The 18,532-nt window shown below is 37.8% G+C and overlaps 1 protein-coding gene across 1 annotated transcript in view; it reads left to right on the plus strand.

Annotated features, from left to right (window-relative positions):
* PTPRN2 (protein tyrosine phosphatase receptor type N2) overlaps positions 1–18,532 on the plus strand; it is a 622,313-nt gene that overhangs the window by 193,112 nt on the left and 410,669 nt on the right. Inside the window, exon 4 of the mRNA XM_042817469.1 lies at positions 14,454–14,571. Coding sequence (XP_042673403.1) covers positions 14,454–14,571 — 118 coding nt within the window. The remainder of the gene's footprint in view (positions 1–14,453; positions 14,572–18,532) is intronic.

Consider the following 18,532-nt stretch of genomic DNA (forward strand, 5'->3'; position numbering starts at 1 on the left):
CTGCCAACAGTCCAGACGGAAAGTATAAATCAGGCAGCAGATGAATGTATGATTGCATGATTGTATGATTGTATGATTTCTGAAAAAAAAACAAACAAACATTTTTTCACTTGTTTTGCAGTTTAGTTGCCTGTCATACTTCATCTCCATCATACATTAGTAAACATTTTGTAGGGAGATGCCTTGAGGAGAAAGAAGATAGGAGATGACTAAACATGTTCTCATGGAGAGGAAATTCTCTATTACGTAGATTTCGGTGCAATCCATACCACAAACAATTTGTGTTTGTTTTCTCAAGACTCTAACCATATTCCTTTATTGCACTTAGAGAACATTAAGAAAGCATCCAAATTATTCCAAATCATAGTTGTCAGTTACAACTTTATGGGATCAGAGCCACAAAGACTGACAATGTGCTTACAGAGAATCATTTGATGCTGCCAACAGTACCTCAGTTCACTGTCACATAGCCAAAAAAGTTGGTAAAGGAGCAGCTCTCCAGCACCTTGACAGCCATCTTCCAGCAATTTTTAAACAAAAGGGATGGACTTTTTCCTGTTATTAATTGAGATGGATTCAGAGTTAGTGATTGAACTGGAAGACTTTGCATTACCAGTTTGAGAATTTAGTACAGTATATGACGCTGCTATTTAGTGGCTTTGGTGTAATCTGTCTCTTGCAAAGATCCAAAATATTTTGCTACTGTTGCATTAGAGCAACTGTTTAACAAAGCATATGGGAATTAGACAAAAAGTAGAGGTGCATGTATTTTTACAAGCTATATCAATACATGTCGACATCAAACCCAAATCTAAATGATATGAAAAGTGGATTTTTAATTTAGAATTCAGAAGTGTGGTAATGAAGTGATCCAATTTTCTAAATTCTCATGGAGCACAATAAACCTCATCATACCAACTACAACACAGTGTCCCCAGGGATTTTACCAAACAGATTAAAACTGCTGACTTAGGTTATTCAGCTGACCTGTCTGTTTCTCAAATATAAATATAAAGACAGGCAAGGATTGGATGCTTCTTATTATTTTATTTATTGATTTGTTGAGAATGTGCTTTTGGGGAATAGAAAGTAACAAAGCATCACATAATCCTTTTGTCTTCTCTCTTCCTTATTGTGTGCTTGAGAAGTTGTTTTGTGCCCACTGTCACCATCTAGGCAGTGTTTTGTTGTTTGCTTCTTTTAACTATTTCCATTTCAAAGCATGTTTTCTATTTTGGGGCAATTAGTAGCCTGGCAGCTGTCAATAGCCAGAGACTAATTTATTTATTTGTTTTGACTGTGATGACTTTTTCTACCAACAAGCACGTGATCTTAATATGAATCAATGTTTGTTGGTTTGTTTTGTGTTTCACTTTTGTGTCTTACCAGTGAACATCATCCTAAGATTTAATCTGCCATTAAAGTGTCGTTCCTGTGAAAAACTGCTAAAATTTGTGTTTAACTAACTTACTGAGCATTGTTTGTGGGTGAAACAAGTATGGATTTCCCTAGAAAGGGATGAAATGCTGGTTCTGGTTAGTGCAGGAAATTCATTGAGTATATGCATGGGGCAGTTCAGGAGAACCACTCAGTTTGTGCCCTGAAAAGCAGTAAACTGTAGAAGGACCAAGTGAGGCTGTGGCACCTCCAGTTCTGTGTACTGTGCCGTGGGTATCACAGCTCTGAAGGAGAGAGACTTCTAGAGTTTATCCAATCTCTTGCACTGTGTTGGCAGTGTTTCTGCGTTGGGAAATTCCCCACCACCCTGAGAAATGCACCAAGGGAAAGATGATTTCTGTGGTGGCTCTGCTACAGACACGTCTTTGTGCTGAAATGGTTGATGTGCTACTGAAGAATGCTTGTTGTAAAATTCAGAGGGTGCTGAATAGTCTGCCCTTTTAAACCACGGCTGTTACAAAATCAGCTGGAAAATGAGGAAGCCACATTGCCTGCTTTGGAAAAGCATTCCTTTGGATTGCAACAAATCTGGGCTGTGCTGCTAAGAGCAGCTCTGCTCTTTGGAGGTGGGCATCCCACTGACATCAAGCAGACTGTGCCATGGTGTAGAGTTCACTGATGCCATTCGAGAAGTTAAAGGAGATATAGAATGTGAGTGCTGCTCAGTTTTTGTATGTCATATCTCCTTCAACTTGATGGTAAATGATAAGTATCATTCAAAAAAGGTAGAAAAAATAAATATGCGGCACATTGTGTTCCCTAATGGTTCCAAATTGTATTGTTAAATATAATTAAGTATTGTATAGGTATATTTTTAGTTTTTTTTTTTTATTATTTTATTTTATATTGATACGTATTTCAAGAGATCCCAGTGTGATTGTGATCACAAAAACATGTCTTGTCTATGGATAATACGTAGAAGACCACTGCAAAATGTCCCAGTGCAGAAATAGAGTAAACTAATGGTCCTTGTAGGCTGTTTGCACAGATTACAGTGGAAATCAGTTTGGATTTAGCTTTTGCATTTAGAGTAACTTTTCCTTTCTTTTTCAGTATTGTGGTACGTTGCACATGTATTTACTCTGTATGTTACTGAACGAGGTTCTTAGAATTTGGACTCAGATCCAAACATGAATTCTTCAAGGGCAAAAGCAGCATCACTTGTCATTGATTCTGCTGAGCATTTCAGAAGAAGTGACATTTACTAGGGCTTGTTTTGAAGATTTATAAATGCAATATAGATTTGGCAAGAATAGCTGCTTCAATAAATGTTGTGCTGTAGCATGTAAGCATGGGCTTTAACACAAGCAGATTCACTAGCAGTTTGTCACCCAAGTAAAAATAAATATTCAATAAACAATTTATTAGGGAGGTGAATTTGCTTCTGCTTGATTCCACTTGGAAGGACTTGACATCTGCTGCCTACGTAGTGTTATTAAGGACACAATGAAATGAAGACAAATTAATTGTGGAATTGTCAAAACTATAGCAGGGAAGCTTTTCCTGGCTAACAAAACTAATGCAAAGGATAACAGGAGAAGCGAAAGACCTATGGTGTATGCTTGAAAGGGCTTGGCGTAATAGCTAGGGACAAATGAATTATAATACTTCAGTAGAAGTTATTCTTCCATGGGTCTAACTTCTGTTTTACCAAAAGCACTTTGCAACACTCCACTGGCATTTGAAGAACTTACACTGGAGGTAAAAATTGTTTACAGCCATTAGGATTCTCATTTGGACGGCCAGATTTGTGTGGCATGACTTTAATGCAAATGATAATGGAATAATAAAAGCATTGAATACGGCTTCCCGTTTCTGTTAGTAACACAAAAGCCAGTTAGCATGGGGAGAGCCAGAAAGGTCAGATTTGCCTCTGTCAGAATGCAATTACACAAGTTGCCCCACTCATCCCCATCCTGCAAAGCCCCGTGCCACCAAGGCTGTGCAGTGGTTGGGTGGTGCCCATGGTGGGTCACGCTCCCCATGTCCATCCAGAGGTGCTTCAACATGGTGACATCTGCCATGGTGACACTGCTGTGGGACTGCAGGAATGTCTGAGACTTTGTCCTGCCAATGGACAATGTCTTGTCTGCAAGGCAGAACCACAATAAATACAAAACACCACACATGCAAAATATGTCACCATTGCAGTCAGCATGGCAGGTGTTTTTAAATACAAAATAAGGAAAGAGAGCTTTAATTGTTTTTGACACCATATCAATTTTTCACATTAGTGTCCTTGCTGTAGTTTTTGACCAATTTTAATGGACTTTCAAGAAAATAAGATAATCAAAAATTATCTATCTGAGAATCCCTGAATACGTTTGGATTTCATAAATGTAAAAGATTCAAGGACAGACCCTGATGCTGTAGATAGCAAAATGAATCAAACCTGACAAACTGCTAAATATAATGTAATGTGCAAAAGATACACTGCCAGGACAGAATTATACAGATTTTAGGTTTGAACCTTTGGCATTTAGTTAAAAGTAATTGCAGATGGAATTATTTTCTTTCATATGTCATATACTGTTAGTAGAGTAAAATCAATGCCTATAAAAGCAGTTTACTTTATATACAGACATAGAAATTAATGCTGAGTAGGAATAGCAAACTAACAGCAACTTCAATTTGTGCTGCCCTGTGTTTATATTTCATTGACTGTTGTAAATAGAACAAATCAGTCCTAGGTTATGGTTGACTCTATGCAACAAATAGCCCTAAAGTGTAGAATAAAATGATTATTTCCCTAAAGCAAACAAACAAACAAAAAAATGTTTTCTGTTTTCCTGCTATTAGGTATTAGTATGGTGCGAGGTGTTGTGAATAGGGAGCACCAGCTGAAGGCCAGGTTTGTTAGAAGTAAATGGGTCAAGCAGGACATTTTCAGGAGTTAATTCACTTATTGCTCTTTTCCAAGATTTGTGCCTTTGATAAGGTAGTAAAAGGCATTTCCTAAGCAGATTGCCGTGTTGGGCTTTAAACCTGAGCTGAACCGTAAGCATTTTGGTGTGAGAGATGGGCAATTCTCTGTGTTTCTGTTCTTGTACTGGGAACTGCATGGAGCTCTTGGACACCATTTCTCTCGAATATATTTACAGGAATGTTTTTTTCAGGATTTCATTATTGTGGAGCGGTGATCTGGTCAATGAAACACAGATCTCAGAATGAATAACAGTATGCTTTTAAAAGATACGTGATAGCCTGACTCGTATTTTGCATCTTCTGCTATGAATTAGCTCAAATTGCCATCACAGCAATCAGATTGATTGCTGCTTGTTTCATCTATCATGACTGTTATAAACTGCTGATAAGAAGGCTGCATTACATTTTTCAGTATTATTTGTATGTGCCTATTAAGAATTTTATAGACAAAGAGAATAATCAATATTACCTTCTGATTACATATACACCTCGCTTAAAAATAATTGATGTGCAGGGTTTTTTTCCTTAACATATGGGAAAAATGCATGTGACATTTTTAAGCAGGATACCCTGAGGAAGTAGAAAATAAGATACATGAATGTTCCACCGTTCAAAAGTATGGTAGTGGGTAGTGCTTGATTATCTAGAAATATATCACTGTTTTTTAATGCTAGCAGCCACTGATCAGAAGACTTATCTTCTGTAACAATACTAAGTGAAAGCAATAAATATGAGCTACATCACCAATGTTTTTGAAATGCTTTAACTTTATTGCTGTCTCACTTGGTTATTTGATCTAAAGGAGACGTGCTGCTCTGTATGCCATTCAGAACTGCTGATGGACACAATTTTGGAGTGAATGGTATTTTTGAAAATGCGTTCACTTTCTTGATATTAGTTGCTAATCCTTAAATAGCAGAAACACAGCAAAGACAAGGAAAAAAGTGACTACCTGCTGTTTAGTTAATGACACCTCACTGTCTTTTCTGGTGGACCCCATTTTTTCTCACTTCTTCTTGTTTACGCTGGTGCAGCTCTGTGATACAGGAATGAATCGCAAAACACAACACATCTTTAACCCCTGACACTGTTTTTAAAATATTCATTTTGCACATAGAGAAAAGAATCACTGAGTTTGTGTTGTGTCACAAGGTGAGATGAAGGTGGAGGAAGCAAAGGCCATCAGTTCCATGATGTACATGCAGTTTGTCCCTGTTGCTGGTGTGGTCTCTGTTGCTGCTGTTAGCTCTTGTGTTGCTCAGCCTGCAGATCCAGGCTGCATCTCTGATCTTTGCTCAGAGGAAGTTCTCTATTTCTTTTGGAGCACAATGGGTTGTTGTACGTCTGTGCTGTCAAGGGAGGACTTTAGTGATGTTAAGGGATTGGAACTATCTCAGGATGTTCAGATTTAATTGACCTTTTAGACCCTTACAATGGGATACAATGGCTTCCTGGAAAGCTAGAGTTATCATATTTCCTCTTTGTGTTTTATGTAAGTGTTATTACATCATGGCATGCTTTGAGGCATTTTGTTAATGTAGAGTTCCCAGTAAATGCCGTTTAGATCTTGCAACTCTTGATGGTTATGAGCAACAAATGACGAAACTTTTTGAAGTGATCTGTTATGAATGGACATTAGCTAGAACTGTCCATACCAAGATTGAAATTGTAGGGGCTGTTACTTCATATCTGATTGTTTTAGCTCTTCCAGTGTAAATATTTTAGTTCGTTGACAAACTTACTCAAAAAACTCCTCAGATTGAATAAAATTCTTCTTGCTAGTGGCACTGTGATAAAACCAAATAACAGCTCATATGCACAACACTTTTTAAGTATTCAGAGACTAGCATTGAACGGCAGTAAAGGAGCTAGAAAAGCTAAAAAACAGAGCATACAGAGCTGATAAAGTGTCGGTGCAAATGCATGAATCAGCATTCCATGAGTTGTCCAAAAACTTTATTGTCTCGCCAAGCTAGGAAGTATGAAACAAGGGAGGGAAAATGTATATCAGGTAGTAAGCCATGTCAGTCAGAACTTCTCTCCCCAAACTTGTTTCTTTGTTCGCTAAAATAAGTTAAATAATCTCATTTTTACCCACAAGCATCAGCTGGATGTGCCTAGAAATACTGTATCTTCATAATTTGTTAATCTTAACTGAGTTATAGGTCAGAGCCCTGAGATGCACAGGTCAAAAATACCTAAATGAAGAAATACTTGATGTGCCACGTAAAGTGTATTGCATCCTCTGCTGCAGTTGTTGGAAGGTCTAAACCCAAAAAGTTTGTGTCTGTAAGAGAATAGGGAGAAGATAATTGAAATATTCCTTGGGTTGAAAGTGCTATGCTGCTGTTCTGCATTACACAAACCCCCATAGGATGCATTTTTGGACTTGGGGTGAGTTCAGAATGAAACCTGGGGAGTGTTAATCAACTGTTTAGGGGAGCAGTGTGCCTTACAAGTTGCTCATCTTTGCTTTAGGCAAGCCAGCTTGACTGTCCTGGACAGCACCCAGTTTTTGGCCACCACCATCTTTGCAAGGTTCCTACAGGAACCCTAACTTCTGCAACTGCTGTGTTTTTATTAAGAAGAATAGCAACAGTAACAATTATTGTTGTTGTTTCTGCTGAAAAAAGTCCTCCTGGAGGAATTCAGAGTCTGAGAGAAATAACTTAAAAGTGAAAAATGGAAGACAGTTTCACACAAACTATGCAGATATAGTTATGGATGTTTCTGAAATTTAAAGCTATCAAAGATTTAGCGTTTTCTGCTACAATTTGCATTGGCCTTGATATAAGAAGTGAATGGTCAGTAGTAAACTGGAGGTTCTTGCCAGAGAAAATATTTCAAATATGTCACGCTTCCCTGTTTCGCCCTGTGAATATACTGCAGAAGGCTTTGCTTGGCTCATGCTGATGTTCCTCCCATAGTGTTGTATGATAGTCTGTACACTGATCATAAAGACATATTCAGAAGTAAATGCCAAGATGCATTTGCAACGGCAAACATTGCTATACTGCCCAGTATTGCACTCCTGCATATTGCCTTTGCATCAGCAATTGAAAGCCTTCATCTGACAGCCAAAATTTGATTTTTCACAAACGACAGTGAGAGATCAGCAGTTACAAGAAGTGGTGGTAGGAACCACTGCATGGATCTGAAAGAACAGTTCTGCTCTGAGGCGTTTAAAAATACATGAAGAACCGTAGAAGTGAGATGAATTTGCTCGCATATGTATAACCTGCATATCCACATAATTTTCTATGCTAATTTAAGTGCCAGGACATTTCTGACCAATTCTGCCTTGTTACAGGTGATGTTTTAATTCCCAGATTGAAAGCACTTCAAAAGTGCTTTCCAAGGAACAGCATTTTTCAGACAATAAGGCTGTCATCCTACTGTTAGCATGAAATGAAATGGATAAAATAAAGTGAGAAGGAAGACCTGCTGATTTTATACGCATTGTTAACTCGTATTTGGACAATATCTCCATTCTTAGCACTGTATAGTCTAGCATTATAACTGAGTTACAATATGAAAAATATCCCTTATTATGAAATGGGTGAATGGAAGTTTAGAATGGTGCAAAACGTCATGGAAAAGAATAATAAAAAGAAAAGGAATGAGAAAGAAATTTTTAAAAAAATGAAAATGATATTTTAACAGAAAAGGAAAGATTACCACTGTAGTGTAATAGGAGATTGCAGAGGATGTGGTAATGATGACTGTTTCACAGTGTAGAATGACAGTCAGGCTTTTTAGGTTAAATCACCTACTCTTGGATGTGCTTGTCAGCTAACACAAGTGAATTCACAGCTCTGTGAAACAAGCAAAGCCACTTCTTCTTTTAGTGTTATTTTGGGTGTATGTGAATGTTTCCTTGTGTTCCTGGAAACTCCTTGGACTGACAGCTTTGAGGACGTGTCTGTGCATGGTGCAGGGCCAAGAGGAAATGGAGGAACAGAAGATACACCTTTGCTCACCATATGTTAATTTGATTGGTTTTTTGATGAGTATGTCACAGCTAAGATGTTCCAGAGAGCTATTCAAGTTAAAGATGTAGCTGACCGTGAATTAAATTTAGGTTGAACATTCATATAAAGCTGTAAACATGAAATAAGCTCCATTTTGCATACCTTCCTAAAATTATTTTCTGTATACAGAACCATCTGCTTTCAAGGTTGAGGGTCATTGGTTTATGAGAAGGTTTTAAGACATAGTGGATAGCATGGGATTTATGTCAAGGATCTGCAGTCTTTTTCATGTCTGTTCTATTCTAATCTATGGAAAATAATGTCTTGTAACTGGAAGTTACATTATATATTTTACATTATCCCATTATTCTTTTCTTACTATCAGCTCTAGTGGCAGAAAAATCTTATTTAACACTTAGAAACTTCAGCTTGTACAAACCGATTATTTGTATCTGTCTACATGAACTGAAATAAAGGTAAGGTAACATTGCATACTAGGTCCTGTGGGAGTATTTTATAATCTTCCTGGCAAATAAAGCACTCATTTGGCTTTTTCAAATGACAGAAATTCCAAAAAAACAGAAGAGAAAAGCCTTCCCTCTACCTTCTGGGATAGTTACGTAGAGTAAATTAAAATCCAAGCTGTAAAAAGATCATGCTAGTAATTTAATTCTGTGGAGATTATCGCTTTTATGTATAATAAAACAATACATGAAAATTTGAAAGTGTGATCCTTAGGCAGCCCTTTCATCTGTGCTTTCAAGTGCAGAAGCTTTTGCCTTCTGAGTGTGAGTGAATTGCTGCTGAATGCAGAGACTGAACCTCTTGCATATTGCAGAGAAGTTCCTCCTCGAATTTCCAAAAGAGGACAAAAAACCTTACCAGTGTAAAACTTGATACTCAGTAGAACTGCCTGGGGATGTTCAGGAGACCATGACCACAGAGCAGGAGTGGTGATGGCTGCTGTAGCTCCAAGTTGTTTCTTCAAATACAGGCTGTGCCGGGGTTTCTTTTGACCCAGAAAACAAAAAATGTTGGACCAGAGCAAGAAAAAATAGAGCAAGTTCTCATGGAAATGTAACACAAAACTGTGCTGCCAGGTTTTCTTCTGCTTTCACAGAAACCATCTTCAGTCAAACTTTTCAGAATAAATAAATATGCCAAACCAAAGATACAGGGGAGTTAGGTGCTGTGGCACACCAGTTTATAGTGAAAGCTGTGACATTTACTGTGCAGAGGTGGATTTAACTTCTCCATTATTATTTTTGCCTTTAACCTGCTGTTGTCAGTTGTTCTACAAAGTTGCTCTTGGAAGGAAGTTCTAGTTTTCTTTTCTGTAACTGGAAGCATCAAGATTTTATCTTTTGGCTACATTCTTAGGTAGAAAAAACGCCACTTGAAAAAAATGGGTTTTGATATACACTCAGCATTAAAGCCATAATTTTATCTTAGTATTGAAAAGTGGACATTACTGGGCCTGTTCTTGAGATCTGAAAAGGGAGATGTGGGCTGCAAAGAAGTGCAGCTCTTCTGGAGGATGTGAAAGGGCAACCTGCAGAAAGCCATGTCTGTATGTTGAGCTGTCTGTTGTGAAAGTTAGGGAAGAAGGCCAATCATTCCAAGCTCTGCAGGTATTCTGACAGCTCAGGTAGGTTTGCAACACATGGCATGGGGGATGAAACTCTCTGAGCTCCACAACTGAGAATTTCCTCTCTGAAATGAAGAAGCAGTTTAAGGTAGCTCAGAGAAAAACCTATTTTATTGTAGACTGTACAGGGACAAAATGAATAATAAAACCAAAAAGTGGAAAAAAAATAATGTCACAACTGAAAAATAGTAATACGTTATGGCTTCAAGTGTGAATACTTCTGAGTTTTTTTGGCACTTTTATGCAAGGATTTTTCTGATAAAGAAGGATCAGGCTTGAGTATATAGGTTTCTGCCAATACATAATAATCTCCTGTCACTTTGAATGGACTTGATATGTAAAAATCATTTTGTTGCCAAAATATTGATGCAGAACTAATCATTTTGGATTTCAAGTGGCACAAGAGCAGGAAGGGCCCTGCATTAGGCTGTCACACACAGGTCTCAGTAAAAGTGCCCACAGATCCCTGTGAAGCCTGAGCATCCTTCCCAGCCTGCTGGGGAAGGTTTGCACAAATCCTCAGGCACTGAGAACTGTTAGTGTTGCAAAGGACTTAATTTGGGCTCTGCTGATGTACACCACACTGCCTTAAAAGTTAAAAGCCGTAGTTCTCCTGCTTGGGCATTCAGATGAATAAAAATTGTTTGTGCCAATGATTCTAAGAGCACATTAAGAGAGAGAAGTAGCAGAAGATTTCAACAGTTGCTAATTAATTTGCATGCATTATAGATGTGGTCAGACATATCTGCAAAGGCATCAAATTTCTGTAAGATGAAAAACAGAGTCCAAGCCAAAGTAAAGGGTGCCAATACATAGAAAAATTGAACAGCCAAGAAAAGAAAATATATATTTGGATGCTGATTACTTTAAAATAATGTGGTGTGGCAAAACCAATGAAGCAAGTTAGTTAAAAATGAAATTGATGTGAAATCATCTTTGATTCTACTTTTGGAGAACCTAATATTATCTTTGCCAATGTGCATTTGTGAAAGCAATAGTAGTAGTGGTGGGCAACCCTGCCCATGGCAGGGTGTTGGAGATTGATGCTCTTTAAGGTCTCTTCCAACCCCTGTTCTATGATTCTGTGACTCTTTGATTTTTAATTTAAAACCCAAAGCAATAATTAAAATTTTGACTGTCACTAAGATGAAGCATTACTTCTTGTGGGGAAGGTTTGTATTTCTAGGTTTGTTTTGTTTTTGTTTTTGTTTTTTTCCATGAGGACTCACAACCCAGTGCTGTTCAGTGCAATTCTTTTGTCTGTATCACTTTGGGTTTCGTCAGCCTCCTTCTGTTTGTGCATTGGCTTTGCTTGTTGATGGGAACCCAGGGCTGGGAAGTGAAGTGCAAGCTCTGGGCAGGCCTGCAGCAGCACAGGGCTCACGAGGCTGGGTGTCCCTGTGCCACTCCCCGCTACTGACATGGAAGTAATGTGTGTACAAGAGCACCCTGTGATCCTGCTCAGCCAGCGGAGACAAATCGCTGTAATTGGGTGCAGAGTGGGACGCTGGCGCTAGGTGTGACATGGCAGACAAAGGGAACAGGAAATCACTATCCGGCATCATATGCTCCTTCTCAACTTTAATTCTGCTTGCAGCTGTCAGTGTGGTGTTAGAGTTCTTGAATGTGCTATTCTGTTGAGCTCAGTGTGTGGGAGAGATGGTTTTTTGAAACTGAAACAATGGTGGGAAATGATTGGTGTAAGGTTGGCTTTGAACACATTGCAGTTCTGGAGGCAGTTACATAAGCAATAGCAATGCTAACTAATTGCAGAGGGGAGATTTCCTGGAACTAGATAAAATATGCATTTTCATCCATGCATTCTTTCTCTTATCTCAGTTAGAAATGCTGGGAGATACATCTGAGAAAGCATATTCCCTTAATTCTAATTTCTTAAGCTGCAATAAATTTTCTGTTTTCTTTCATTTGTTGGTACTCCTTTAACATCACAGCTGTGTGGTTTTTTGTCCATATTAAGTACTGTATCTTAAAATTGTGCAGCAGGAGAAAAAAAATACATCCAGTCAAATAAAATACACATGGCCATTGAGTCCTGGGATCGCAATGATTTGCTTTGCTTTTTTTCCAGAACGATTTTCTGCAGGCATAAAGACATACCTAACTAATGACACCTCTGTCTGCTCCCAAATACATTGCTCGGGACTGAGAGAGATTAATTTCCTGTCTTTATGCAGATGCTGCAGAGATGAGCTCTTTCATGCTTTAATTTGAACAAAACTCTTGAGAGAGATTCTGTGTGTTTTTCTTCAAAGTTTACAGTAATTACTGAATAATTGTTAGCATTTAATAGGGCCAGTGTTGGAGTGGAGTTGGAAAGGGAAATTGCAGTGATTTTGGAAACACGGTTCATAAATTAGTAGTTTGATAGATATGCTAATTATTCACATAAATGCGTATTTCACCCAAACTTCTTTGTTGCACTTCTAAACTTGAATGTTATCGCAGTTCTTTCTTCCACGTGAATTTATAGCACCACTAAAAACGTGTAATGCTAGACAATAGAGATGTAAACTCGAACAAACACACATATATAAACCTCCCTGCAAAAATAATTTCAGTACCACTACACTAAAATAATTGTGTGTGCTACATGACCCATTTTTGTGTATTCACATAAAAACTTGTTCTGAGCAGCCTTAGACTGATTTGAGTCCATCTACTTCTATGGCACATCTGAAAAAGTGAGATTTGCATTTGAAAAGGATGAATCAGATCTAAAAATATCTCGGAGATTCTTCCTTCTCCCAGTGGTCTGGAATCATCTACTGTACCCATTAACATCTACCGTGATTTCAGGTGAAGTTTTTTCTCAATAAACTTGGGTAATGTTTTTATTTAAGAAGAGGGATCAAAGAGGATTTTTTGTTTGTGGAAGCCCATGCGTATTTACAGGGTTCCACACTGTTTGTTATTATTTTCACTAGTGGGAAAAAAAAAAGAAAAAGAAAAAAAAGAAGTTAATGCTGCAGTACACCTATATTTTTTCCAAAACTGGGAATTTTCACCACTAAAATTTGCCTAAATCCCAGACAGCAGCACAGTCTGAATACTCCTTAGGCCTGTCTTACACCCAGCTTCTTTATCTAGCTCCTACTGAAGCTGAATATTTGATAAATGTTACAGTTATTTATACTTCTGCATGCTCAGAACCATCTGCTTTGGCAGAATGAATGAACCCCCTATTTAAACTTCTTTGTAAAATCCAGGCCTATGTAAACAGACAGTGAACTCAATCTTCATGCCCTGTAAGAATGTAAAGAATTCAACTCTTTTTGAAGAGCTTGCTGGATAAAGCACTCATCCGAGAAGTGAGATGGCCGAGTTCTGGGTTCTGCTGAGGCTGATGCTCCTGAGTGTGCCTATACCAACACATCTGTTGTTGACTGCATGGAGCATGTTGACTATTGAATGGAACAGAAATTTAGAGTGTGTGCGTGAAGTAGAACTGAACCAGAGATGCCTCTTCAGAGGCTGGTTCTAACAGGCAGATGTGTCTCTTCCCATCTGCAGCGAGGGCGGATTTTTGCTTAGGTGGTTTCTTTTAGGAAGATATTAGCAAGATCACCATATCTGGAGCTCTGATTGATATTCGTTTGGGGGTTTTGTGGTGGTTTATAGTGCATGGTGTAAAAGAAATTCACTGCAATTATGCGATTTTAGTTATTAGATAATTGCAGATAATTACACAGGCAAGTTCTGTGAACTAAAGTCCTACTGTAACATCTAAAATCTACAAATTGGATAACAATTATGTTTATAATCATATCATTATTCTAAGTATAATTGCCATGAGATTGGCAGTGCATGTAATTAATGAGTAATTACTGGAATTTGCCTTTGCAGTTCTACTTCCCCCTTGTTGTAAAGTTCTTTGTCACAACATTTAATATAAAGATAAAATAAATTGACCTCCACGTGTTTTATGTTAAAACATTTTTTTCCACTGCAGTACGAGCTCTTTAGTAGTCTAAAAGTGTAGTTTAATGGAGAGAGCTGAGAAGGGTCAGTGTGGTGAGAATGGGGGAGAAGTGAACAAATCACCTCTAGGAAACAACTATTTGATGGATACTAGTGTTCAGAATTAAGATGCTTTGTCTATTAATGGCCAGCTACTGAAATATCTCTTTTCAATAGCTATCCCCAAAGAACTCTTTTTTTATGTATATAAAAATTGTAAGAAGTTAGAGTTGTGTAAAAATAAAGTCTTTCAAATCTCATTGTGTTGTCTTCTGTCTTTCTGTCATGCTAGGAAAAGCTTGATTAACAAAATTTCTTACAGGAGAAAGGAGTCTCTAGTTTACTCTTGGATTCATGTTCAACAAAGCTGTTGTTTTGTTTTTTTTTTCTTATATAGGACATACTCTTGACAAACTTTCAAGTTACTAAACAGTGACTTCCTTTTTTTTGTTTCTTTGTCTGTGTTTTTTCAGGTTTTACCTGGCAAGATGACTATACGCAGCATGTCATTGGTCAGGAGCTCTCAAACATCCACAAAATCCACAACAGACACCCTGACATCTTTGCATCTGAAGCATCTGATACAGGAAGGTAAGTCTTCTGTGGTATTTTTGCATAGTAGGCTTTGAGGAGTCTTGGCAAATGGTGGGAATTTGAAGCTGAGTTAAATGCATTGCTAAAACTGCTCTGTGTGTGACAAATAGAAAATGACTGTACAACAGCACTTGGAACTGGTAGGAATAGTGAATAGAATAGATTAAAACTCTCAGCCATTTTCTTCTTATTATCATCAGGCTAAGAAAATATGAAGTTGTTAGTTTAGGTGTCCAAAATCCATCCAAAGATCAGGTCTGCTAGACGTTCATGCACTGTCTAGTCTCAGTTCAGCCAGCTGCACTTAAGACTGGCTTTCAAAAGCAGATTTGTCCAGCAGTTCTTTCACAGGAAGCATTTCAGTTTTGTTTTGTCTCTGTTTGTTTTGATTTAATTCATAATCTGACCCAGTGCTTTGCACATATTCCACTGTATTCAATATAAAAGAAACAGAAACATGTCTTATAATCACAGTATGATACACTTCAGGAGTGCAGTAAGATAGAAGCTTAACTTGTAAAAACAGACAGCAATCTATCATTTGTCATAAAGCTGATAACTTCACATGGTAGTATCCAAAATCTGTTCTCATTGCTTAGGTGCTCTAACTGCCATTACTGTGTGTGTTACTCTGTGTGCTATCAGAAATTATTTTGAAGATCTTGTAGAGTATTTTTTTAATATATAATCATAGAATCATAGAATCACAAGGTTGGAAACGACCTACAAGATCATCCAGTCCAACCGTCTCCTCATCACCATTGTCACCACTAGCACCAAACCATATCATGCAGCACATCGTCCAGACGCCTCTTGAACACTGCCAGGGAATAGAACTTTTAGTATATAGAACTTTTATTCATGCGATTAAGATAAAATAGGCCAGATTTCTGCAAAATCAAAACAGCATTCTGCAGTGTTCCCAATTCATACTTGCACAAAAAATAAATATATAAGAAGATACGTGAGAAACAGTGTAGATTTAGACTAGGAACAGATGATCACTTTTAGGAGTTCCTGTTGGAATCGGATTAGAGCCATTTTGTATTTTGAACTAGAGATATACACGAAAAAAAAAATTGTGTACTGACATTTTACATCAGGTACATCAGACTTTCAAACGTGTTCCACTTAGAGCAGTTCCCATTGTGGATAGATTTTCTGAAGTTACCAAGCTGTGCCTCTGAGAGCATTATCTTATGTGCCAACAGTTTAAAACGTTAATTGATTTTTCTGGTTGTCCATTTGCAATGTATTCGGTAGGTCAGAGAACAATAGGAACTTTTTCCCTGTCCTCTTGTAGTTTCTGATAAAATGTTTTAAGCCCATTGAGCACATATACTTGCTAAAGGATTATCAGATAATAATTAAATAATTTAAAAAGCAACTTAGTGTAGGTATCTGATTATCAAAGAAACATTATGACAGGAAGACCTTTTATTAAGAGTGAAGTGTGTAATAAGACAATATGAAGTCATATTAATGAGTCATTAATCCTCACAGTGTTAGTGAGAGCAAGAAGATAGACCCAGACACTTGAAAGGTAAATTGACTTAGGCTAACTTACTGCATATGAAATCTAATAGAAGACATGGATTTCATCTTAAAAAATCCCTGAAATGGGGAGCTTGATTTCAAGATGAAAGTTTGTTCTTTGGTGGCTAACTGGAGTGTACATGGCATTTCCTGGGTCCTTATTAAATTTCAAAAACAAAAAAAAAAGTTCTTAAAAGAGGATCCAAGATAAAGGGAAAGAAATCCATTCTGCACACTGGGAATAAATGTCAGTTGTGTTCATCGGTGCAATTAGGCAAAACCAGAAACGTTTCCAACAAGCTTCAAAACTATGAAGTGGGGTATAGCATTATTTCTATAATAAAACCATCAAGTCAGTAATAAGATTCTCACAGCATTTTAAAAGGTGAATCTCTTTATTCTAAATTGTGGTATCTATTAATAGAGAACATTCTAGAAAAACTTAATACCGAGGTGCAGAGATTCATGTATTTCCATGAAGAAGCTCCCAAAGTGCTGTTTCTTGTAGGAATTGTGTAATTATTTCTGTGGATAAATGTATTTAGGTTGTTGTCTTTATACATTATGGTTCTTTAAATGCAGTCTTTTCAGAACAAGTTAAAACTGAAAATACTCCCAAATAAGTGCACAAGAACTCAACTGGCAGTCATTCCTCTTACTCACTTGGTGTTTTCAGATGTTGCGCTTTCATCCATTTTCCAAAATCATTTTGTTGAATTTAAAGGAAATATTTTAATTCGGTTTCAATAATAGCTTATTTAATGTGTTTGACTTTCTGTGTTAACAAGATGAACAACAGTGACATAGTGCTGAACTACAAAGATTTTAACAAATCTTTCAGATGTACTTGGAGGGTTTTATTAAAGTTGTCTTCAACTGAAATGTAATCCTTTGTTAGCCTTTTATATTTTAATTGTTATTTTTCAGTTTGTAATATAAAATATTACATCTAATACGGAATTTAAACATAATTTGAGATCATTTACTATCTCCATAAGAAATATTAGGAAAAGTACATCTCAGATTTTGCATTTAGCACCGGTGAGAGCAATTACATAGTGTAAATAATAGTTTGAAAAGCTAACCTAAAAATTGTCTTTTATCTGAGCATTCAGTACCCATTAGCTCTGGTGGAAATCCTCAGGGCAGAATTTGGTCTAGTATCACCATTTTCCCTTCCTTTTCAAAGCTAACGAAGAAAGGAGATGTTGGAATTAAATGATGAATGAAAGATGAGTGCTTTAAACTGGGATACCTTCTGTGATGAGAACCTGTTTGGATTAGTTCATCTCTATTGAAGCAGAAAGCATATTGCCCAACTCTTTCTGAAAGTGTAGAACAGTTTTAGCCTGGCTTAAAGTTTGAAAGTAGTTGGATAATTTTACCTGTTCATCCACCCTCTGCCATACTGCAGAATTTAGAGGTCTGGAATACAAGAAAAATACAAACAGAATGAGCAGAAAGCAAAACTTTCAAGCTCTCTATAATGTTCCAGGCAGCCTACCTTTGTTTTCTTAGCAGCGGGGGTAGCTGGTGGAATCGGAGTTGCACAGTCTTGAAGGTACACGAAATGACTTTGGAGGCCCTCAGCATGGGAACACAGGAAGGGAAATACAGGCTGTCCTTTCTTGCAGTGAATTCAGGTATATTCTGGGGAGAGGAGAGGATAGTGACAGTATAATTGAGCATGGGGGTTCACAGGCATTGGGTAAGTCTCAGAGTTGTGTAAATTGTCCTAGGTGTGAGGAGATCTCCAGGCTGAGAAAATAGAAAGATGTAGGAAGGCTTCCACAGCCCTGGTCCCGTTGCTGAGGACTTGCTGTGCAAGTCACACCCGCCAGGGGGCAAGTCAGACCCAGGCCTCCCGCTCCCTGATGCATCTCTGAAGCACACAGATTCCTTGTTGAAGCAGAAAAATGAAATTTTCCTCACTTAGGATCTGCCTCTTGGTGGATGGAAGTGGAGGCTTTTTTTCTGCTTCTTCAAAGTGAGCAACCCTGTGAGAACTATTGGTTGCAGTGCTACCGCAGCAAATTAGGTCATTAATTTATTTATCGGTATGAAATTAGTCAAGACATGCGTTAGATACAGCTACGGGCATTGAAGGAAATGTTGCTTCTACTATGCATAAAGTAATATAATTATACCCAAGATTTGGAAAATGAGATAACGGTAGTCTTTCAAGCTGTGTCCCTAAATATGCACCGTGACGTGAGCTTACAGTGGCCTGGAAGTGTTGAGAGCGAAATAATGCCTTGTCTTCCTGAGCTGGAAAGCTGCTCCACCTGGAATTGTTCTTCACTGAAGATGTGTGTGAGCACATAGGTAGGAAATGCTGACACTTCCCTCAAAACAAACATTGGCACAGACTGCCCAGAGAGGTGGTGGATGCCCCGTCCCTGGAGACATTAAAGATCAGGCT

This window comes from Centrocercus urophasianus, unplaced genomic scaffold (genome assembly GCF_019232065.1).
Source record: "Centrocercus urophasianus isolate 14NV4802_14NV808 unplaced genomic scaffold, USGS_Curo_1.0 seq_16, whole genome shotgun sequence".
In the NCBI taxonomy this organism is placed as follows: Eukaryota; Metazoa; Chordata; class Aves; order Galliformes; family Phasianidae; genus Centrocercus; species Centrocercus urophasianus.